This window comes from Heterodontus francisci, chromosome 38 (assembly GCF_036365525.1).
Source record: "Heterodontus francisci isolate sHetFra1 chromosome 38, sHetFra1.hap1, whole genome shotgun sequence".
Taxonomy (NCBI): Eukaryota; Metazoa; Chordata; class Chondrichthyes; order Heterodontiformes; family Heterodontidae; genus Heterodontus; species Heterodontus francisci.
The window spans coordinates 28,922,643-28,943,850 of NC_090408.1; the positions used below are offsets into that span (position 1 = coordinate 28,922,643).

Here is a 21,208-nt window from a genome sequence, read left to right on the forward strand (position 1 = left end):
GAAATAAGTCTGAGATCAGCTGGATTGGCTGAAGTCCTTTTCATACTCCCATCTGAAAGGATATGGGGAAAAGGTGGAGGAATGGGATTAGAGGAGAAAGCTCCAGTTGAATAGTTAGTACTGGCATAGGTCTGATCAGCTGAATGGTCTCAGTCTGTGCTGTTATTTCTGTGATCCTAGAGAACATTAAAGGAGTCTTTGCAGTATTCAGTAATCCTGGGCAACTCTTTAACTTTTTCTAGTGGCTTGGACAACAAGTGCTCTGTGTACCCGCTGACTTTTGATAAAAACGAGAGCATGGCGGCCAAGAAGAAGTCTGTTGCAATGCACACAAACTACTTGTCTGCCTGCAGCTTCACTAATTCTGATATGCAGGTAAGGCTAATGAGGTACAGCATTTTAATTTTTAACAGTGATCATGGAGTCTGCTGGACACAATGCGGCTTACAGGGCTCCCATCTCCAGCGATGAGGGGAAAGTTATCAGGACATAAAAGCCAAAGCTAAGAAAAGTATATTAGGCCCAACAAGGTTTATCCTTCTAGTGTGGTGGCTTTCCCATTATAGGGTGCACCCTCTTTTTGAACATCTTAATGTTTCTGCCCAGCCCGCTGCCCCTTAGAATGTTTTGGTCACCTGCCCTAATATCTTCTATGTGGCTTGGGTCAGATTTTGTTTGGTAACGCTCCTGTGAAACACCTTAGGATGTTGTAATACATTAAAGGCACTATATAAATGCATGCTGTTGTTGATTCAAACTGTTAGCACTCTGAATGAAGAGGTTCTTCATCATTCCTGTTTTAAAAGTATTTTTCACTCATTTAACATAGGCCCTGCTTTGTTTTGATGTAATATTCAAGGTTTATCCTCTTTGCACCATTTAATTGAATATCTTGGGTAACTCAGTGACGTCCTTCCTTTAGCCCTTTTTCTGAACTACAGAGCTTAATCCTCTGAACTCATCCCCATTACATTATATTCAATGTTGACCTTGCTGCTTTGCTCTGCTCTGTCACCCTTCTGTTGACCATAAATGGATCTGTCTAATGCATTGTGAAGACCCAGCATAATCCCAACATGTTTCTGATAATTCAAAGTCACTTCATTTGAATTACTGGATAATTCAAACTTGTATTGCACTAAAAAAAAAAGCCTCCAGTGCTATTTTCCTCCATATAATTCATTTGAATCTTTAGTACAAAACATGACTTTGAAATATCAGAAGCAGACTGGTACTGTACTCCTTCACACTAGACATCCTAGCCTAGCTTCCCAACATTGTCCAAACATTGGAAGTGATGGGACGTCCACTGCTCTTGTATTTCTTTCTAAATTTCCTCCTGCCAGTTCAGGTCCATTTATTGGCTCAGAATTTGTTGGAGTGGGGATTCTCGCAGCACATCTTATTAGTTCGACTTTTCCTCTCGCTGTTCAGCTGAGAGATTTTGCCCTGCAAGTTGATCAAAGAGCGAGCTGCTAGCAACACATTGGTTAAGGGGATGGACTGTGGTCCCTTTGTTCACCAATGAGATATAAGGATTGAGAAAGAAACAGAGGAATCACACAGAAGGAAATAGCATGAATTAGGTACAGAAAGGGAAAGAAAGTTTGGATTAAGGGAGAGATAAAAAAGTGGCAGAATGGAAAAGTATGAAAAAAATTTAAAAGTCTCTATGAACAATTTACTACCTATAAGAATGAGACTTCAAGGTTCCAGTTGTTCCTTTTCTGGGCTGGAGAGGTTGAGTAGCATTGCAGGAGCATTAATCTCATTGCTCTGTTAAGCACTCGTCCGAAATTTCAGCAGTGAGTTTAATTGGCAACTTAGGAGCAAATATAGCAAAGCCTTGAAACTAAGGGGGAGGCTGAGGGTAAGCTGCCATTTTCAGGAGGCTGATGTCAGAGTAGTGCAAGTCATCCAGCAACTTGTGACGATTTGCAATTCTTGGGGTCCCTCTTCCTCTTCACAAGTTGCTCGACAATTTACACATTAATAACAGTGTGCATCATAAATTTACTGGTACTTTGGCAGCAAAAGCTGGGCCACTGTGTTCTGATAACACTTATTTTTTCTGACCAGTTACAAAGCCTATCTAAGTTAGTCTTGTGCTGTTATCTCTGTTTCCACTGCTCCCCCGTCCCCCAACCCCCACCTCCCATTCTGACATTGCTGCTTTTGGAATTTTTGCTTCCTATTTAGTAATAAACTTAGGCTTTAAAAAAGTTAAATAAACTATGTCATCATTTATCGATCTTACCCCGAACTGGTTTCTCAGGCAGGACCTTCCCCAATGAAATCCCTGCCAGCTATCTTTTACTAAATGATTATATGACAGTAACTCCTCCAGACCACCTCTAAGAATAGTCCCCATTATCTTGGTCAACTGTTATGGATTCAAGGCTGATGGGCCTATAATTTTGCTAGTGTCAGCTTGTTATTCATTTTGTTTCTAGGTATCATATTAGCTTGCTTTCAGTCCTGCCAAAACTCCCAGTGCTCAGCACTGCCTGCATAACTATAGACAGCACAGGACAGATTTCCTCTCTGGGCTTCCTCAGAATTTTGGGGTATATGTCATCTGGCCTAAGAAATTTGCTAATATTAAGTCTTTTTAAGTGAAGAAGGAAAAAAAGAAACACTTGCATTTATGCAGTGTCCTTTATCACCCTGTGATGCCCCAAAGTGCGTTTACAACCAATTAGGTACTTTAGGAGAGTTGCCAATGTTGTAAAGTAGAGAACTTATCAAATACCTTTGCATCACTGACCTCACTGTTTACGAGGCTGTTGGGTATAATCCACAACTGGATACTATGGTCTAGATTTCGCGGTCAGTGGAGAAGCAACAGCTTTTGCCACTGATCTCAAAGAAAGCTGCCCACAAAGACCTAGCGAGCTCTGTCGCACGGACTTTCCATTTCCCGATGGCAGTTTATGTCTGGAGTCAAGTCAGGGGGATCTCCAAGCATGCAGCAGCAGTGATGTCAGCAAACAGGGTAAACAGACAATCAATCAAGTATTCTCTCAGACAGCAAGCCAGGAGGTTAAAAGCACTGAATCCCTTCACTTTTCCAATTTTAAATTTTCAAATCACAGAATAAATAATTCTGAATGGGTTAAGATAGAAGCTAAACTAAAGATGATCAAACTTTTAAAAATATATTATTTTTTTAAATGTGGATTTTTTTTTTATCATAATGGAGACATTTGACATTCCATGAATATAAAATTAGCTTTTCAGGGCCAGTGAGTGTATTTTGCAATAATTATGAATTTCATATGCAGTTAACCCAGTTACAACTCATTTAACAAGGTGTAACTTTGTCAAGGGTTTTTACAATGCTTAAAAGTGAAAGTTTTCATCAATTCACTTATTTGTTTCAGGATTGCACTCTTGGGGGCATCCCAACAGTCCACCCTCTGGAGGAGTGTAGAATCACTTACAGCAACTTCTGGATTTCCACATTATTCTGTGAATGTGCGAACCCCAGAAATTGCTGTCAGTTTCAATGTAGTCAACAGCAAATGTAAACCAAAGCAAAATACTGCGGAGGCTGGAAATCTGAAATAAAAGCACAAAATGCTGGAAATACTCAGCAGGTCAGGCAGCATCTGTGGAGAGAGAAAAACAGTTAACCTTTCAGGTCTGTGAACGCTCATCAGAATTCCAAATCAGAAGCAAATGATTGTTATGTGTGAGTGCAGTTTGAATATCTGTATTGTTGGGTTATTAGAGTTTGAAATGTGTAACCCTGAGCGGCTCGTGAAGCTGAGTTAGTCACAATATTTTTGAGGCCATTAGATAAATATTTAAAGAGGAAAGTATTGAAGAGTACAGAGAAGAGCAGGAAAATTTAATTTGAATAGACAGCTCTAATTGGGAGCTAGCACCATCACTGACATAATGGATCAAATGGTTTTCTCTTTTTTTTAAATGTATATTTCTGTGATTGTATGTCAGAATTAAGACCAAGAATTTTCCCAAATCAGTTATAGTCCCTGGAACACTTCAGTGCATTATGGTTACTTAAGGCCTGAATATTGATGATGAAGGGAAAATATATTCAAGATGAGATGCGACTAGAGTTAGTAGAATAGTCAGTGGGGAACTGTACAGTGAACAATTCTACTCATAAAAAAACGCCTTTTAATAATTCTTGTGACTTAATCACTCGTGAATCATCATGCTACATCCCTTTATATTTTCATTTCCCACTGAGTATTTTATACATCCCTTCTAATACGTTAACTGAGTGCATTATAAAATATTTAGCTTTGTGTGTCCTTGCTCTGGGATATAATCACTGCTTCTGCAACAATACTAATTCAGTTTTACTCATCCTTTTGAGACAGTACATCCTTCCTTAGGAAACATTTGTAGTCTTGTCCTGTGGTCACGTTATGTATTGGTGGGTCTGAGACCAGTTACCATGACAGCGGCTAAAAGTGCACAATGTTCTCAGAGGCCTCTGCTGTGATTGACTTTGGCACAAACAGTAGGGGGAGTTCAATTTAATCAACCCTAAGGGTTTCGGAAACCAATCTTGGTGAGCTATTATACAATCGATTTGCTGAAAAATGTTCAAAAGTAAAATACTTTCATTTGACAGTGTCTAAATCTAAAGAAATTAAATAAAATAAATCTAAAAACATATTGTCAAAAAGTATACATATTTATTGCAGAGCCATAACCCCATGCATCTTGCATGTGGCTCTTTTGACCTATGATAAATGGTAGAGATGAGTGAAAATAAAAGTTAGAGTTATCTATATTAAGTACATAGCTTAGTTTAAAAGCTAGCATTGCAGAGTTGTTGTGAAAGAACACATGCTTCAAGAGGATGTTGTGAGTTTACACACTAATGAAATTTAAGACACAACTTGTAACTCATGAATCTCTCTCTGCTATGTTTTTTAAAGGTGACATTAAATTCAGCCCCATCTGCCTGTTTCAACAGTTCAGGTGGACTTTCAAGGTCCAAAGGTGCCACCAGAGTTCTCCCTCATCCAATACCACCAAAAGCAGAGCATCTTGTTATTTATCTCATTTGTTGTTTCTATGGTATTGCTGCATACAGCTTGCAGTGATTGCATACATAATGACAGTCACTGTATGTGAAACTCTTTGCAACATTTCTGAGGTATGTGAAGACAGTGTATAAATTCAAGTCTTAGAGCAGGCTTTAAGAAAACCTTCAATCATTGGCCTTTTTGATGTTAACAATGAAATTCTAGCTCTTCGTTAATAATAGTGGCACATGGGACACTATATCTAGTCTCAAGGTAAAAGGAGAAATTCCCCCAAACTCTGCTGAGTCCTTGATCTAAGCTGTACCCCTGTGAGGAGGCACCCAACATTCATTCAGCATTACCATGCAAAGGCAAACCTCTCGTAGCTGGCTGCTGATGGACACAGACCTGGGAGAAGGGTTCCCACTGACCACCTCCCCTCTGTCAAGGACAGAGGGCTGATGAAACCCAAAAAGAAAGAAAAATTGTATGTAGGTAGGAATGTTTAACCGCTGAAGAGTTGGCAGGAGGGGGATCCACACAACTTGATATTTAAAGAGTATTATTATTGCAAAGTTAAGTTTAAAGCTTACTTCTAATGTTTTGTGCACTTAAGTAGACAGAATAAGAAGTCTATTAGAAGAAAAAATGGAGTGGCTTAACATTAATGGATATAGAATCCTGGAAGAGATGACTTGTCTGTCACTGTTAATTGGATAATGCAGATTTTCTATTGGTGGGTGCTTGTTGCCATTGTAGAGGAAGTTTACTGGTGCATGCTGCACTAGAATCCCTTGTCAGCTACTGTGAGGTCCCACCCGCCACTCTTTGCTGGTCTTGTGTTTGGCTTTATATTTGATACATCTGGAATGTTGAGTTCTGCAGGACCATCTGGCTGTTTGCCGATGTCACTTCATGTTTTGTAACAAAGTGCCAAGTGACTGACTTCAGATAAAGCTACTCAGCATCATTGTCAGTGGGAGCTGAATGGTGCAATGGGAATGTACACTATCCTGTTCTTGGATTCAAATTCTCCTCTCTCTGCTTACTGTACAGGCCCAATGTCAAATTAGTTTGGACCATCAGCTCAGCTCCTCAGCATGAAAAGGCCATCCAATTTCTGATTTTAAAAAGAAAAGCGCAGATGTACTTTTTGGTCCTGCTATCAAGGGCAAGATCGGTGAATGAATTTGTCTCACTAGATGGCACATGTGTACAGGAAATGGCAGCTGTGCACTATACTGTAATATGAAGCAGTTAGAAAGAACTTGCATTTCTACGGCACCTGGTCAGATCTCTGGGGATGTTCTAAATGCATCAATTTTCTTTTTGAAGTGCAGTCAAAGTCGTTATATGAACACATTTGGCAAACTACACACTGCGGGTTAATCCATATTAAATTATTTCTTCTATATAGAGGAAAATCCCTTGTAGTATTGCCAGTATATGTTAATTATTTTGATAATCCATTGATATTGTATCCATGTTATTAAGAATAGCTATAATTGGGTAATGTATGAGTACAGCAAATGGCTCCATAAAGTTTCAAAGACAAAAGTTATGTGAGATTCATCACTGAAATAATCAAATAGAGAGGGGTTTTAAAATATCTTCTTGCCACCCAGTTGTGTCTGCAAGATCATATTACTTCTACTTTCAAAATGATTCTATTTTAATAAAAGCAAAATAGAGACATGTTGTCAAAGATTTTCGTCTTGCACTCATCAGGACAATACATAAGAATAACCAACATAAGGGAAAACAACAACTTATACTGCATGAGAAGAGAGTACTGATTGGTTGGCCACTTCAGTGAGAAAGGACAGTGATCCTTGTTGAATCAAAGCCCAGGATTTGTAGCAGAGGAGGATTCAGATAGAAACAAAAACAGAAAATGTTGGAAATACACAGCAGATCTGGCAGCACTTTTCTGTTTTTATATGAACTCTGATTGATAGAGGCGTTGCCATGGAGAATACACCAATTTATGGTGACTGACCGTTAACTGCCCAGCTTTGTTTGAAATTTAAACCAGGCAGTTTGACTCTGGTCAAGGCATTGCCCTGAGGAATGAACCAGCGAATGGCTGTCACTTATTTTGTTCAGCTGAAAGAGGCGCAATGTGTGTACATGTTCTTTCTGTCTGCAAAGAACAGGGCCATGTGTAATAATATATGTAGCTACCAGTACAAGCAAATGCGTGGTGCACTGGTATAGCTGGTGAATTTAACAGTAGGGCTCGCAGTGTGGTGCATTTGCATGTACTGGTAGCTACATATATTATTACACATGGCCCTGTTCTTTGCAGGCAGAAAGAACATGTACACACATTGCGCCTCTTTCAGCTGAACAAAATAAGTGACAGCCATTCGCTGGTTCATTCCTCAGGGCAATGCCTTGACCAGAGTCAAACTGCCTGGTTTAAATTTCAAACAAAGCTGGGCAGTTAACGGTCAGTCACCATAAATTGGTGTATTCTCCATGGCAACGCCTCTATCAATCAGAGTTCATATAAAAACAGAAAAGTGCTGCCAGATCTGCTGTGTATTTCCAACATTTTCTGTTTTTGTTTCTATCTGAATCCTCCTCTGCTACAAATCCTGGGCTTTGATTCAACAAGGATCACTGTCCTTTCTCACTGAAGTGGCCTTTCAGCATGTATGCATAAGGAACAAACGTTCACAAGTCACTTAACCATGAGAACGACTGAATCACTGTCCTCGAGCTTAAATGATTGCCTTTGGGGTGTCAGAGAAATTTTCCAGAGTTTTCCTAAATTGGTTCAGGTTTTACCCATTGTTTTTGTGTTTGCCTCTCCTAGATGATTGCACAACCACATTTTTTGTTTTTAATCTTGAAGCTAGTTGGAAAAAAAATGTTGAAAGTGTTTGCTCAGGCTCCTGATGATTCAGTGAGTTCATCGAGTCCATAGCTGAGCTTTACAGACCCGAAAGATCCCAGGTACAATCCCTGAACTGTGTTGAGTCAACTGCTTGCAGTGGAAAACTTGTGAAGGTTCCTATCCTCATTGCTGTTCATGTCTGTGGATGTCAAGTGAGGGCAGGGTTTGCCTTGGATGTGATGGCTGTCACTTAAAACAGCTTGTTGGCACTCACTTTCATGGCGAACACGTGAAAAGTAGCCACCAGGATTCTTGGCGCATGTGGGATCCTTCCCCAGCAAGCAGTCAATTTCAGGAGAGGAGGGAAGCAGGGAAAATATTTGCAACAGCTTTTGTGCTTCCTGCTGTGAAAACTTACAATAGCTCCCATTGTCCAACAGTGGGAATTTTGGGATAAGCTGGTGCACGAATGAACTTGCCCACAAAGATATAATGCGCCACTGATGACAATGAATCATAGAATGATACACAACAACCATTTGGCCCATTTTGCCTGTGCCAGCTCTCCAATTATTCCCACTCCCTGGCTCTTTCCCAGTAGCCCTGAAAATATTTCTGCTTCGCAAATTTTCAATTGGCGCAAGAGAGACATTGCGAAATGTGCCTGATATTGCCTTGGGCATTATACAGCTGGGGACTGGCAGAACCCTCCAGGGAAATAGCATAGAAGGCCAGTTCTCTGGGGATTCTCCCAAAGTTTATGGTCGGAGATTCAGAACTCCCTGAGAAAACTCCAACATGATGGGCGGAACGTTTGTTTTGGGATTGGGACCCCGGTGTTTGGTGCTCACGGGGTCACATCCGTGTGATTTTTAACGAGTAGGCCAATTAGTGGCCAAGGTGCATGCTCGCCGTCCAATTAAGAGTGGCGGGCTCCCAGAGTCGGAGGGCCAATAGGAGACTCCCCAGCAATGACACATTGGCAGTCCCATTGTCAGAGCTGGGGGCTGCGAAGTGGATAGGTGAAAGAGAGGGCACCTCGATGACTTCTTAAAAATAAGAAGAGCCACAGCTGCCAGTGCTCATTGTGGAGGGGGTAACCCATTTCACAGGGCGGCCTGTGGCCTCAGCTGTAATCATCTTGCAATCGTGGCCATGGGATTGCAGGGTGGGGGGCGGAGGGTGGTTGGTGGTGGTTGCGGGGTCTGTCATCTCATCGGCTGGGATTGGGCCTCAACAGGCAGCCTGACTGCTGATTGTCCACAAAGTGGTCTTAATAGGCCCATTAACTGGCTTAATTGGCTACCTGCTGCTCGTGGGCGGTCACCCCTCCAAACCGGCATGTTCAAAAATGGCCCTGAGGCGGAAACCTGCCAGCAAACCAGCATGCTGGCCGGTGGCAGGCAACTGTAGGCCTAGTAACCTCCATGGCTGTTTTAAAATTTGGCCAATGTTCAGAAGGAGCTTAACAAGTGTGCTTCTTTGAGACAATTATTCCTTGGTTTAGTTCAATACTTCTTTTAAAAGAATATCCTTTTGGGGAACTTGGTGGTACTGTGAGGTTAAACTCTGACCTTTCACCTCTGAAACCCAAGTTCAAATCTAGCCCATGCTGACGGATAATTGTTCACTGCACTGGACCTTTGTGAAGTGAGGTTGGGCAGTCTCATTCCAGTTCCTAGTGGATGTGGGTGCAAGAACTGTCAGGAGGAGTCGGCTGAGTCTCGATGGGTAGCATTCTCACCTCTGAGTCAGGAGGTTCTGGGTTTCAATCCCAGTACTGAAGGAGTGCTGCACTGTCAGATGCTGTCTTTCAAATGAGATGTTCCATGAGGCCCCACCTGCCCTCTCCAATGGATGTAAAAGATCCCTTGGCACCATTTTGAAAAAGAGCAGTAAGTTCTCCTCAGTGTCCTGGCCAATGTTTATCCCTCGATTGACATCACAAAACAGATTATCTAATCATTTTCAAAAGTACTTCATCAGCTATAAAGTGCTTTGGGTTGTCCTGAGTTTGTGAAACTTGCTACACAAATGCAAGTCTTTCTTTTTAATTTGGCACTAATTGGCAGTCTTACTCCAAAAGACCAGAAGATGGCTGTTGTGGGGTATGGGAAAAGTGCTATTGTAGGAATAGGTGAGTTTTTTTTTTTTAGGTTGAGCAGTGTTATTTGGGAAAGAGCGGAGGAAGCCTTATTCTGCACCGGGTTGTGCTCAGCCTGACCTAGGATGCTAGTTGTTGACATTTATTGCCTGATTAAATAACTGCCATCTTGATGACCATTTTATCTTCTCTTCATGCATCTCCTTAGATTCTGACATCAAGTGGTGATGGAACCTGTGCGCTCTGGGATGTCGAGAGTGGACAACTGCTTCAGAGCTTTCATGGGCATGGTGCTGATGTCCTTTGCCTTGACTTGGCACCATCTGAGACCGGCCATACATTTGTGTCGGGGGTGAGTGGTTTCTCTCCAATTCACGGTAACGAGCAGGACATAATTTAGACCCTTTGAAGCTGTTATGGTGCAGTGTATAGAACATGGTGTGGACTATTAACTTGGAGACATTGTGTGTGTGTGTGTGTAACTGATTCTGAATAATAATTAGTACTCACATGTTTTTACTGGATCAAAGTATTTGTGTTCTATATTCAGCAGCCTGACAACGCCTCAGCCAAATAAGTAAACTCCCTCTGCCGGATGCACATGTAATTACATTATATTCTGAAACACTGGGTGGGGGCTAAAGTCAGTAGCCTCTGAAAACCGGCCCGGATATTGTGATGTGCAATTAACACGCACCCAACGATTGCAATGCAGGCAGCACACCAACTTTGTGCTGCCTGCTGTTGTAAATTATTTCAGCGCCCACCCAGCGCGAATCACGCTGTTCATTGGCTAGCGCCTGTGCAAGGGTTAATATGAGTGGCCAGCACGACTTAAAGCTAGCCTGCAACTGCTTAAAGCTACCCTACACCTATTAAAGGGGAGGTGCATTATGGCTGGAGCAGGTGCTGGCAAGTGAATCTGACTTGGTTAATGTTAAATTAAGGGATGACATCTTAGAAGGTTCCTCAAATGAGGCCATTTAGGTAGAACTTAAAAACAAAAAGGGGGCAGTCACTTGGCTGGGTGTCTACTACAGGCATCCAAACAGTCAGGAAGAGATAGGGGAGCAGATACGTAGGCAAATCTCTGAGAGGTGTAAAAATAATAGGGTAATAATAGTAGGGGATTTCAACTTCCCCAATATTAACTGGGATAGTCTTAGTGCAAAAGGCTTAAAAGGGGCGGAATTCTTAAAATGCATACAGGAGAGCTTTTTGAGCCAGTATGTAGAAAGTCCTCCAAGGGAAGGGGCAGTACTGGACCTAATCCTAGGGAATGAAGCCAGTCAAGTGGTAGAATTGTCAGTGGGAGAGCATTTTGGGAATAATGACCATAACTCTGTAAGATTTAAGGTAGTTATGGAAAAGGACAAAAATGGACCAGAAATAAAGGTACTGAATTGGGGGAAGGCTGATTTCAATATGATAAAACAGAATCTGGCCAAAGTGGACTGGGAGCAGCTACTTGTAGGAAAGTCTACATCACACCAGTGGGAGACATTTAAAGAGGAAATAGTGAGAGTTCAGAGCCAACATGTACCCGTTAAGGTGAAGGGTAGGCCTAACAGGCCCAGGGAACCCTGGATGTCAAGGGATATAGAGGATTGGATCAGGAAAAAAAAAGGAGGCTTACGGCAGATCCTAAGCACTGAAAACAGCGGAGGCACTAGAGGAGTATAGAAAGTGTAGGGTGGCACTTAAAAAAGTAATTAGGAGAGCGAAGAGGGGGCATGAAAAAGCACTGGCGGGCAAGATAAAGGAAAATTCCAAGGCGTTTTATCAGTATATTCAGGGTAAGTTTCCGCATGGGAGATTGGTGAAGAAGGTAATTTGGCAAATTGGATCCAAAATTGGCTTAGTGGCAGGAGGCAGAGGGTAATGGTCAAGGACTGTTTTTGTGATTGGAAGCCTGTGACCAATGGTGTACCAGCTGGTACCCTTGCTGTTTGTCGTGTATATTAATGAGTTAGACAAGAATATAGGAGGTATGATCAGTAAGTTTGCAGATGACATGAAAATTGGTGGTGTTGTAAATAGTGAGGAGGAAATCCTTAGATTACAGGGAGATATAGATGGGCTGGTAAGATGGGCGGAGCAGTGGCAAATGGAATTTAATCCTGAAAAGTGTGAGGTAATGCATTTTGGGAAGACTAACAAGGCAAGGGAATACACAATGGATGGTAGGACCCTAGGAAGTACAGAAAGTCAGAAGGACCTTGGTGTACTTGTCCATAGATCACTGAAGGCAGCAGCACAGGTAGATAAGGTGGTTAGGAAGGCATATGGGATACTTGCTTTTATTAGCCGAGGCATAGAATATAAGAGCAGGAAGGTTATGATGAAGCTGTATAAAACGCTAGTTAGGCCACAGCTGGAGTACTGTGTACAGTTCTGGTCACCACACTATAGGAAGGATGTGATTGCACTGGAGAGGGTGCAGAGGAGTTTCACCAGGATGTTGCCTGGGCTGGAGCATTTCAGCTATGAAGAGAGACTGAAAAGGCTAGGGTTGTTTTCCTTGGAGCAGAGAAGTCTGAGGGGGGGACATGATTGAGGTGTACAAGATTATGAGGGGCATTGATAGGTTAGATAGGAGGAAACCTTTTCCCTTAGCGGACGGGTCAAGAACCAGGGGGTATAGATTTAGGGTAAGGGGCAGGAGGTTTAAGGGGGATTTGAGGATACATTTTTTTCACCCAGAGGGTGGTTGGAATCTGGAACGCACTGTCTGAAGAGGTGGTGGAGACAGGAGCCCTCACAACATTTAAGAAGCATTTAGATGAGCACTTGAAACGCCATAGCATACAGGGCTACGGGCCAAGCGCAGGAATATGGGATTAGAATAGTTGGGTGCTGTATGGCCAACACAGACACGATGGACCGACGGGCCTGTTTCTGTGCTGTATAACTCTATGACTCTAAATAATGCCCGAAAGTGGGAGACGGCGGGCTGCAGATTTTCAGATGCTGCACTGGAGGCCTTGGTGGAGGAAGTGGAAAGGAGCAGAGATGATCTGTATCTGCAGGAAGCCAGGAGGCCCTCCAGGCACTTGTCAGAAGGCAGTGGGAGCAGATGACCATGAAGGTCAATGTCAGGAGTCAAGCCCTGAAGATTTGGATACAGTACCACAAGTTCAATGACTACATACGAATGGTCAAGGTCAGTGAATTCATCTTCAAATGCCACTTCCTATCAACTGCTCCACTAGCCTCAGACACTGCCTAATTCACAACACTGCAATCACTTACCTGCCAACAATCTACATCAATCAAGATTTGTACCTGATATTCATATACTCCATGCACCCTTACACACTTAGCAATGCTGCAAGTCTCACACCCACATCTTGCACACACAGCCAGCTACTCAACCACAACAACCACATGCCAGATTGCAAGACACTCGCTGAAATACTTCCCTCTCTCTTGTAGGACAAGGTGGTGCACAACAGGAGGTAGTGGGAGCTAACTGAAGAGGATAGGCATGTCTGCCTGTTATAACCCCATGGAGGAGACCCGTGCTCGCCGTTACTGGGACACCCACTGCTGAGGCCGTGACCAGCAGAGGAGCTGAAACCATTGAAGATAGCGATATTCTCAAACCTAATCCTCCTTCTCGCAGCCCACCTCCCCCTCACACTCTCTTCTGATTTGCAAGCTACAGATGGTGTAAGCAAGCGCCTCCTACTTTCTCCCCCACTCCTGCAGCCACAGCCAAACCCCTGTGCCTTTCTCCATTCAGATACCCAAGAAGTAGAACCTGGCCAGGCAGTGAAGGAACAGCAAAAACACAGTGATGATCAAGTTGCACTGTCACATGATTTCACAATCTCAGCTGCCAGCTCCGATACTGATGTATGTAATTTAGAGGATAGCGTAGAGGCAGGATCTACATGCAGTGAGACACCAAGCAGGAGTGGCCTATAGCCAGTGCAGGGGTCAAGGATGCTCAGGTGCCTGCTTACCAGAAGGTGAGGTTGCACGCGAGTTCTGCTTCAGAAGATTTGGTTGAGCACTTTGATGGGGCAGCCTTCAGAAGGCAGCTTGGTGCATTGGGTACCTTCAATGATCAGGAGCAGGGAGGAGTCCTCCACCAACTTGGCACAGGGCTTTGTGCAGAGCTAGGAGTCAATCCTTTCCAACATGGAAATGGTAGCCAACTCCATCAGCACACTTGTGGACCCAACAATGATGTGTCGTTTGACCGATATCTCAGCTTCCATTGCAGCACAAGCAGCATCCACAAGAAGTCTGAGTGTTGCAGTGGAAATAAAACTGCCGTCCTGCAAGGCCAGTTTGCTGCCTTGCAGGTTAAGACTTCTGTGGGATTGCAGTGTGCTACAGATTACGAGGATTGCTGAGGCACTGCCCTGGAGGAGTGGCATTGGCTCCGTGGCACTCTCAGGAAGACAGCATTCATCATCCCACCTGTGCCACTCCACCACTGCCCTTGCTGTTGCCTGTCAGCCAGTCAGCCCAGGCTGCTGCCACCAAGCCGAGATGGCGCCAACTGCAGGTGGGCCTTCTCGGGCCAGAACTGCTCGAGGTCATCCTTTAAGGCCATTTCCAATCTCCTCAACTGAAAGTCAGCAGCCTTCCACCAGCCACTGGGGTAACATTGAGTAGGAGCACTAGGACAGGGAAAGGCACAAGGAAGACAAGCACAAGAGGATTGTATTAGGTGATTAGTTGACTTTTGTATGGAATATGGAATGATATCATTTCTAAATTTGATATTGAATATTTATTTTGTGGTGGCTTTTATTTTGGCATTGTGGCCAAGTGGTCAGTAACAGAGGGAAGGGAAGGTGTGGGACTGTTGGTGAATGGGGGATTGGGGTTGTAGTTACTGATATCACATGTGGATGAGGTTGTCTCCTGACTTCCTCTTCCTCCTCACATTCCAGCTCCTCCTCCTCCTCCTCATGTACCTGCTCCTGAGCTGCTTGCCATATAGCTGGTGGCAAGGTCTGTCATAGAATCATGGAGTTATACAGCACAGAAACAGGCCCTTCAGCCCATCGTGTCTGTGCCGGCCATACAGCACCCAACTATTCTAATCCCATATTCCTGCACTAGGCCTGTAGCCTTGTATGCTATGGCGTTTCAAGTGCTCATCTAAATACTTCTTAAATGTTGTGAGGGTTCCTGCCTCCACCACCTCTTCAGACAGTGCGTTCCAGATTCCAACCACCCTCTGGGTGATGAATGCTTCCTCAAATCCCCCTTAAACCTCCTGCCCCTTACCCTAAATCTATTCCCCCTGGTTCTTGACCCCTCCACTAAGGGATAATGTTTCTTCCTATCTAAACTATCAATGCCCCTCATAATCTTGTACACCTCAATCATATCCCCCCTCAGCCTTCTCTGCTCCAAGGAAAACAACCCTAGCCTTTTCAGTCTCTTTTCATAGCTGAAATGCTCCAGCCCAGGCAACATCCTGGTGAATCTCCTTTGCACCCTCTCCATTGCAATCACATCCTTCCTATAGTGTGGTGCCCAGAACTGTACACAGTACTCCAGCTGTGGCCTAACCAGCATTTTATATAGTTCCATCATAACCTCCCTGCTCTTATATTCTATGCCTCGGCTAATAAAAGCAAGTATCCCATATGCCTTTTTAACCACCTTATCTACCTGTGCTGCTGCCTTCAGTGATCTATGGACAAGTACACCAGGGTCCTTCTGACTTTCTGTACTTCCTAGGGTCCTACCATCCATTGTATATTCCCTTGCCTTGTTAGTCCTCCCAAAATGCATTACCTCATACTTTTCAGGATTAAAATCCATTTGCCACTGCTCCGCCCATCTTACCAGCCCATCTATATCTCCCTGTAATCTAATGATTTCCTCCTCACTATTTACAACACCACCAATTTTCATGTCATCTGCAAACTTACTGATCATACCTCCTATATTCACGTCTAAATCATTAATGTACACTACAAACAGCAAGGGTCCCAGCACCGATCCCTGTGGTACACCACTGGTCACAGGCTTCCAATCGCAAAAACAGCCCTTGACCATTACCCTCTGCCTCCCGCCAATAAGCCAATCTTGGATCCAATTTGCCAAATTGCCCTGGATCCCATGGGCTCTTATCTTCTTAACCAATCTCCCATGCGGGACCTTATCAAAGGCCTTACTGAAATCCATGTATACGACACCTACTGCTTTACTCTCATCGACACATCTAGTTACCTCATCGAAAAATTCAATCAAATTTAGTTAGACACGATCTCCCCTTGACAAAGCCATACTGACTATCCCTGATTAATCCCTGCTTCTCCAAGTGGAGATTAATCCTGTCCCTCAGAATCTTTTCCAATATTTTCCCAACCACTGATGTTCGACTCACCAGCCGTGTAATTACCTGGTTTATCCCTGCTACCCTTCTTGAATAATGGTACCACATTTGCTGTCTTCCAGTCCTCTGGTACCTCTCCTGTGGCCAGAGGATTTGAAAATTTGTGTTAAAGCCCCCTGTTATCTCCTCCCTTGCCTCACATAACAGCCTGGGATACATCTCATCTGGGCCTGAGGATTTATCCACTTTTAAGCCCGCTAAAACAGCTAATATTTCCCCCCCTTTCAATGTCAATATGTTCAAGTATATCACAATCCCCCTCCCTGATCTCTACACTTACATCATCCTTCTCCATAGTGAACACCGATGAAAAGTAATCATTTAAAATCTCACCTATGTCCTCCGGCCCCACGCAAAGATTGCCATGTTGGTCCCGAATGGGCCCTACTCTTTCCCTGGTTATCCTCTTACCCTTAATATACTTATAAAACCCCTTGGGATTTTCCTTTATCTTGCCCGCCAGTGTTTTTTCATGTCCGCTCTTCGCTCTCCTAATTACTTTTTTTAAGTGCCACCCTACATTTTCTATACTCCTCTGGTGCCTCCGCTGTTTTCAGCGCTTGGGATCTGCCGTAAGCCTCCTTTTTTTTTTTTCCTGATCCAATCCTCTATATCCCTTGACATCCAGGGTTCCCTGGACTTGTTGGTCCTACCCTTCACCTTAATGGGTACATGTTGGCTCTGAATTCTCACATTTTCCTCTTTGAATGACTCCCACTGATGTGCTTTGGACAAGTAGCTGCTCCCAGTCCACTTTGGCCAGATTCTGTTTTATCATATTGAAATTGGCCTTTCCCCAATTCAGTACCTTTATTTCTGGTCCATCATTGTTCTTTTCCATAACTACCATAAATCTTAGAGTTATGGTCATTATCCCCGAAATGCTCTCCCACTGACACTTCGACCACTTGACTGGCTTCATTCCCTAGGATTAGGTTCAGTCCTGCCCCTTTCCTTGTAGGACTTTCTACATACTGGCTCAAAAAGCTCTCCTGTATGCATTTTAAGAATTCCGCCCCTTTTAAGCCTTTTGCACTGACACTATCCCAGTTAATATTGGGGAAGTTGAAATCCCCTATTATTTTTACACCTCTCAGAGATTTGCCTACATATCTGCTCCTCTATCTCTCCCTGACTGTTTGGAGGCCTGTAGTACATGCCCAGCCAAGTGATTGCCCCCTTTTTGTTTTTAAGTTGAGGAACCTTCTAAGATGTCATTCCTCCTTACTGCAGTAATTAACTCCTTGATCAACAATGCAATGCCACCTCCTCTTTTATCCCCTCCCCTGTCGCGCCTGAAGATTCTATACCCTGGAATATTGAGCTGCCAGTCCTGTCCCTCCCTCAACCATGTCTCTGTGATAGCAATAATATCATAAACCCATGTGCTAATCAATGCCCTTAATTCATCTGCCTTACTAGTTAGACTCCTTGCATTGAAATAGATGCAATCCAATCTTTCATTTTTCCTTTGTGCCTTACCAGGTCTATATTTGCTCTGCCTTCCAGGCAGACTCACTTTCTGTTCTATGTTACCCCCTCCTGTACCTCCACTCTGTATCCCATCCTCCTGCCAAATTAGTTTAACCCCTCCCCCCCCCCCCCCCCCACCCCACAAAAGAACTGGCAAATCTCCCAGCAAGGATGCTTGTCCCATTCCGGTTCAGGTGCAACCCGTCCAACTTGTACAGGTCCCACCTTTGCCAGAAACAGACCCAGTGATCCAGGAAACTAAAGCCCTCCCTCCTGCACCATCTCCTCAGCCACGCATTCATCTGCTCTATCCTCCTATTTCTAAAATCACTAGCACTGACCCCTGATGGCGAGGTTGTGCAGCATGCAGCAGACCACTATGAAGCTTGACAACTGCTCTGCTGAGTACTGCAGGGCTCCTCCAGAGCAGTCCAGGCAGCGGAAGTGTTGTTTCAGCATGCCAGCGATCTGCTCTATCACATTTTGTGTGGCATCATGGCTTTCATTGTATGCATGCTGCATAAATGTGTGGATTGTGCAGTGGAATGATCAGCCATGTGGTTAGCAGATAGCCCTTGTCCACTAGTGGCCAGCCTTTGGTTTGTGACAGTGTCTCAAATGCAGCTGCCACAGCGGACTACCACAGAATGAATGCATCAAGACTGCTGCCAGGACACTGGGCATTGACCTGCATGATACTCTGCCTCTGGTCACAGACCAGCTGGAAGCTGAGAAAGTGGAATCCCTTTTGGTTCCAGTCAAGGGAAGAGTTGACATGCGGTGCCCGGAAAGTGGTGTGTGGTCAATGGCATGCTGCACCGTAAGGAATACAGTCATAGAGTTATACAGCACAGAAACAGGCCCTTCGGCCCATCGTGTCTGTGCCGGCCATCAAGCACCTATCTATTCTTATCCCATTATCCAGTACTTGGCCCGTAGCCTTGTATGCTATGGCGTGGCTGCAGTCATAGTGAAACCATGCACTTGCTCCACCTGCTTCTCTTTGGCAAGAGAGAATGAAATGTCATCAGATGTCAATGAATAAAGAGTGTCAGTGACCTCCCTCAGGCAACAGTGCGGATGTTGCAAACATCCCCAGCCCCAGTCAGGAAGGAGCCAGATGCACAAAAGTTCATCGGCACCGTCACCTTTGCAGCCACTAGTAATCAAAAACAATTGGGGCCCAAGGAAAGAGATAAACTCTCATCATATATTCCTTCTTTAAGTATGAAAATTAAAGTTTCAACTCATTTAATGATCATTCATGCACATCAGGCCAAGTGTATTTACCAACTTGCAATCAGGGAAGCTTTTCAATTTTTACTGTGATTTATACAGGCCATAAAAATGCATTCAATGAAACATCCTCTCAGGGAGGGTAATTTTTTTTGATATAAAACACTAGAAGAATGATTTTGTTTCCTGCTGCGACTGAAAATCTGATCATAATTTGAAGAGAGCCTCTGAGTATGCACCATTGCAGGAAAATCATGTATTAGGCTGTCGCTTGGGGACAGAGATTGTTATGGAGGACAAAGATATGCTCGGGCCGGGGGCTCAATGGACAATCAGAAAACATAAAAGAGATTTGGTCGATACTGTACTTGTGCCCAAAATTCCACAATCCTTCAGGCCCCGTGTTTGGTTCCATGTATCTGGGTGCAAAGATGCAGGAAATTCCAGCCTTGGGAGGGAAACTGCTCTGGCTGCTATGTGCAGTGCAAATGAGTTCACCCAGATTTTGTTTGCTTGGGATTTCTTGTGAAATCATAAATATCCTTGTGACATTGTGAGAAATATTTACCTAGCATATTTACAAGTGCAACACACCTAGCAACCAAGCAGTTCTTCTCTCCTGTGAGGCAGTCGCTTTATTTTAACAAGGAAACTTTACTCATCAAATTTTGAAGTTAACTCTGTCATCTATCCAGACTATCTTATCAAATGTTGCATCAGACATTCCAATTAATGCAGTTTTCAGATTCCGGCTGGGGTTTGAACTACATTGCTTTTTGCACTGTCTGGTTATCAGCCTCACTGCATCCTACTGTGTGTAAATTTAAAGGCCAGTTCTGCCCAGCCAGTGGGAGATGGCATTTGCAGGAAGCACAACACCGGGAATGGTGGGCTCAGAGTCTGGGATTTTCCAACCGTTAATTTCAAGGTGTGGAAAATTGCAGGCTGTGCCAGCAAGGTGGAAGGGCAGTAAAAGGATCTATTAACTGTGATACTGTCCCTTTAACTAGTGAAAGTGACTGAACAAAAGGGAATTGGATAGATACTTGAAAAAGAAACATTGGCAGAGCTAAAGGGAAAGAGTCGGGGGTGGGGGCAGTACAATGGGCTGAATGGCCTCCTGTGTTGTAAGATTCTAAATATTCTTTAATGAGTTGGCTTGATGCTTAACCATTCAAACGGTTACAATGGAATACTGGAAAGATTTTGTCACTACATGAGCTGAGGGCATAAGTAACATTGATATTGTTACAGCCATGTGGTGAGGGGTGTGAGTAGTGCCCACAGTTCAACTCCCAAATGACCACAGCAAGTGTTTTTGTTATTAAGGTTTTAACCCTGTTGTGTTTCATTTGTCAAATAAACAGACAGCAACAGGTTTTCTTGTTGGTCTAAAACAGAAGATTAACTATTCATTGAGCAAATATTCACTCCTGAAATGGCCGCAACTGCACCCGCACACACATTCCACTCGCACGCACACATGCGCAAGAGATAGAGAGGAAAAGAGGGAAGGGGCTTGAAGTGACATAAGCTTTCAGGGTTTACGGTAACCTGTTGAATCTTCTCAGAGGTCAATTTCTCTTTAAAGTTGCAGGCCTTGGTGATTATAGATTTCTCTGTTGGTTGAAATTTCAGTCTGAAGACAGGGGATCACGTTCAGTTCTCTGCTGCACAAGGTGTAGTGTAGAATTCACAGCAGGGCACCTTCTTGCTGGATTTCTCCCAGCTCTCTGCTGGACAGGCTTTGGGGATGTTTATCCTGATTCTTTTCTGTCGCTCCAGGGAGCTACTTTTTAAGGTAAAGGTCTCCCACATCGTGCCTCTGTTGGGAGACGCAGATCATCCTCCTTGGGATGACTGACAGTGGCTCAGGATATGGCTACTTCACATCATCTTTGTTTCAGAATTCAATTTGTTTCAGAACACAATTCAAAAATGTCTGTTGATGGGTTCAGGAAAGGTGTAATTGACACCTCTTAGCTTTGGTATGTATCCTTCTGTCCTTGCCAGACAGTAAGGGCTAGATTTTATTCGCGCTCTGCGGCGGCGCGCTTTCAACTCGGCGGCCTTCCAACGTGGAAGGGCCACCGCACAGCCCCCGTGATATTACGCACGGGGGATGATTTAAATAGAGGGGGCAGCTGCCGCGTCCCTGACAATGACGTCTGGCA

The 21,208-nt window shown here is 43.8% G+C and overlaps 1 protein-coding gene across 1 annotated transcript in view; it reads left to right on the forward strand.

The window, feature by feature from the left end:
* LOC137352476 (guanine nucleotide-binding protein subunit beta-5) overlaps positions 1 to 21,208 on the forward strand; it is an 81,069-nt gene that overhangs the window by 36,628 nt on the left and 23,233 nt on the right. The window contains exons 7-8 of the mRNA XM_068017989.1: positions 243 to 375; positions 10,164 to 10,307. Coding sequence (XP_067874090.1) covers positions 243 to 375; positions 10,164 to 10,307 — 277 coding nt within the window. The remainder of the gene's footprint in view (positions 1 to 242; positions 376 to 10,163; positions 10,308 to 21,208) is intronic.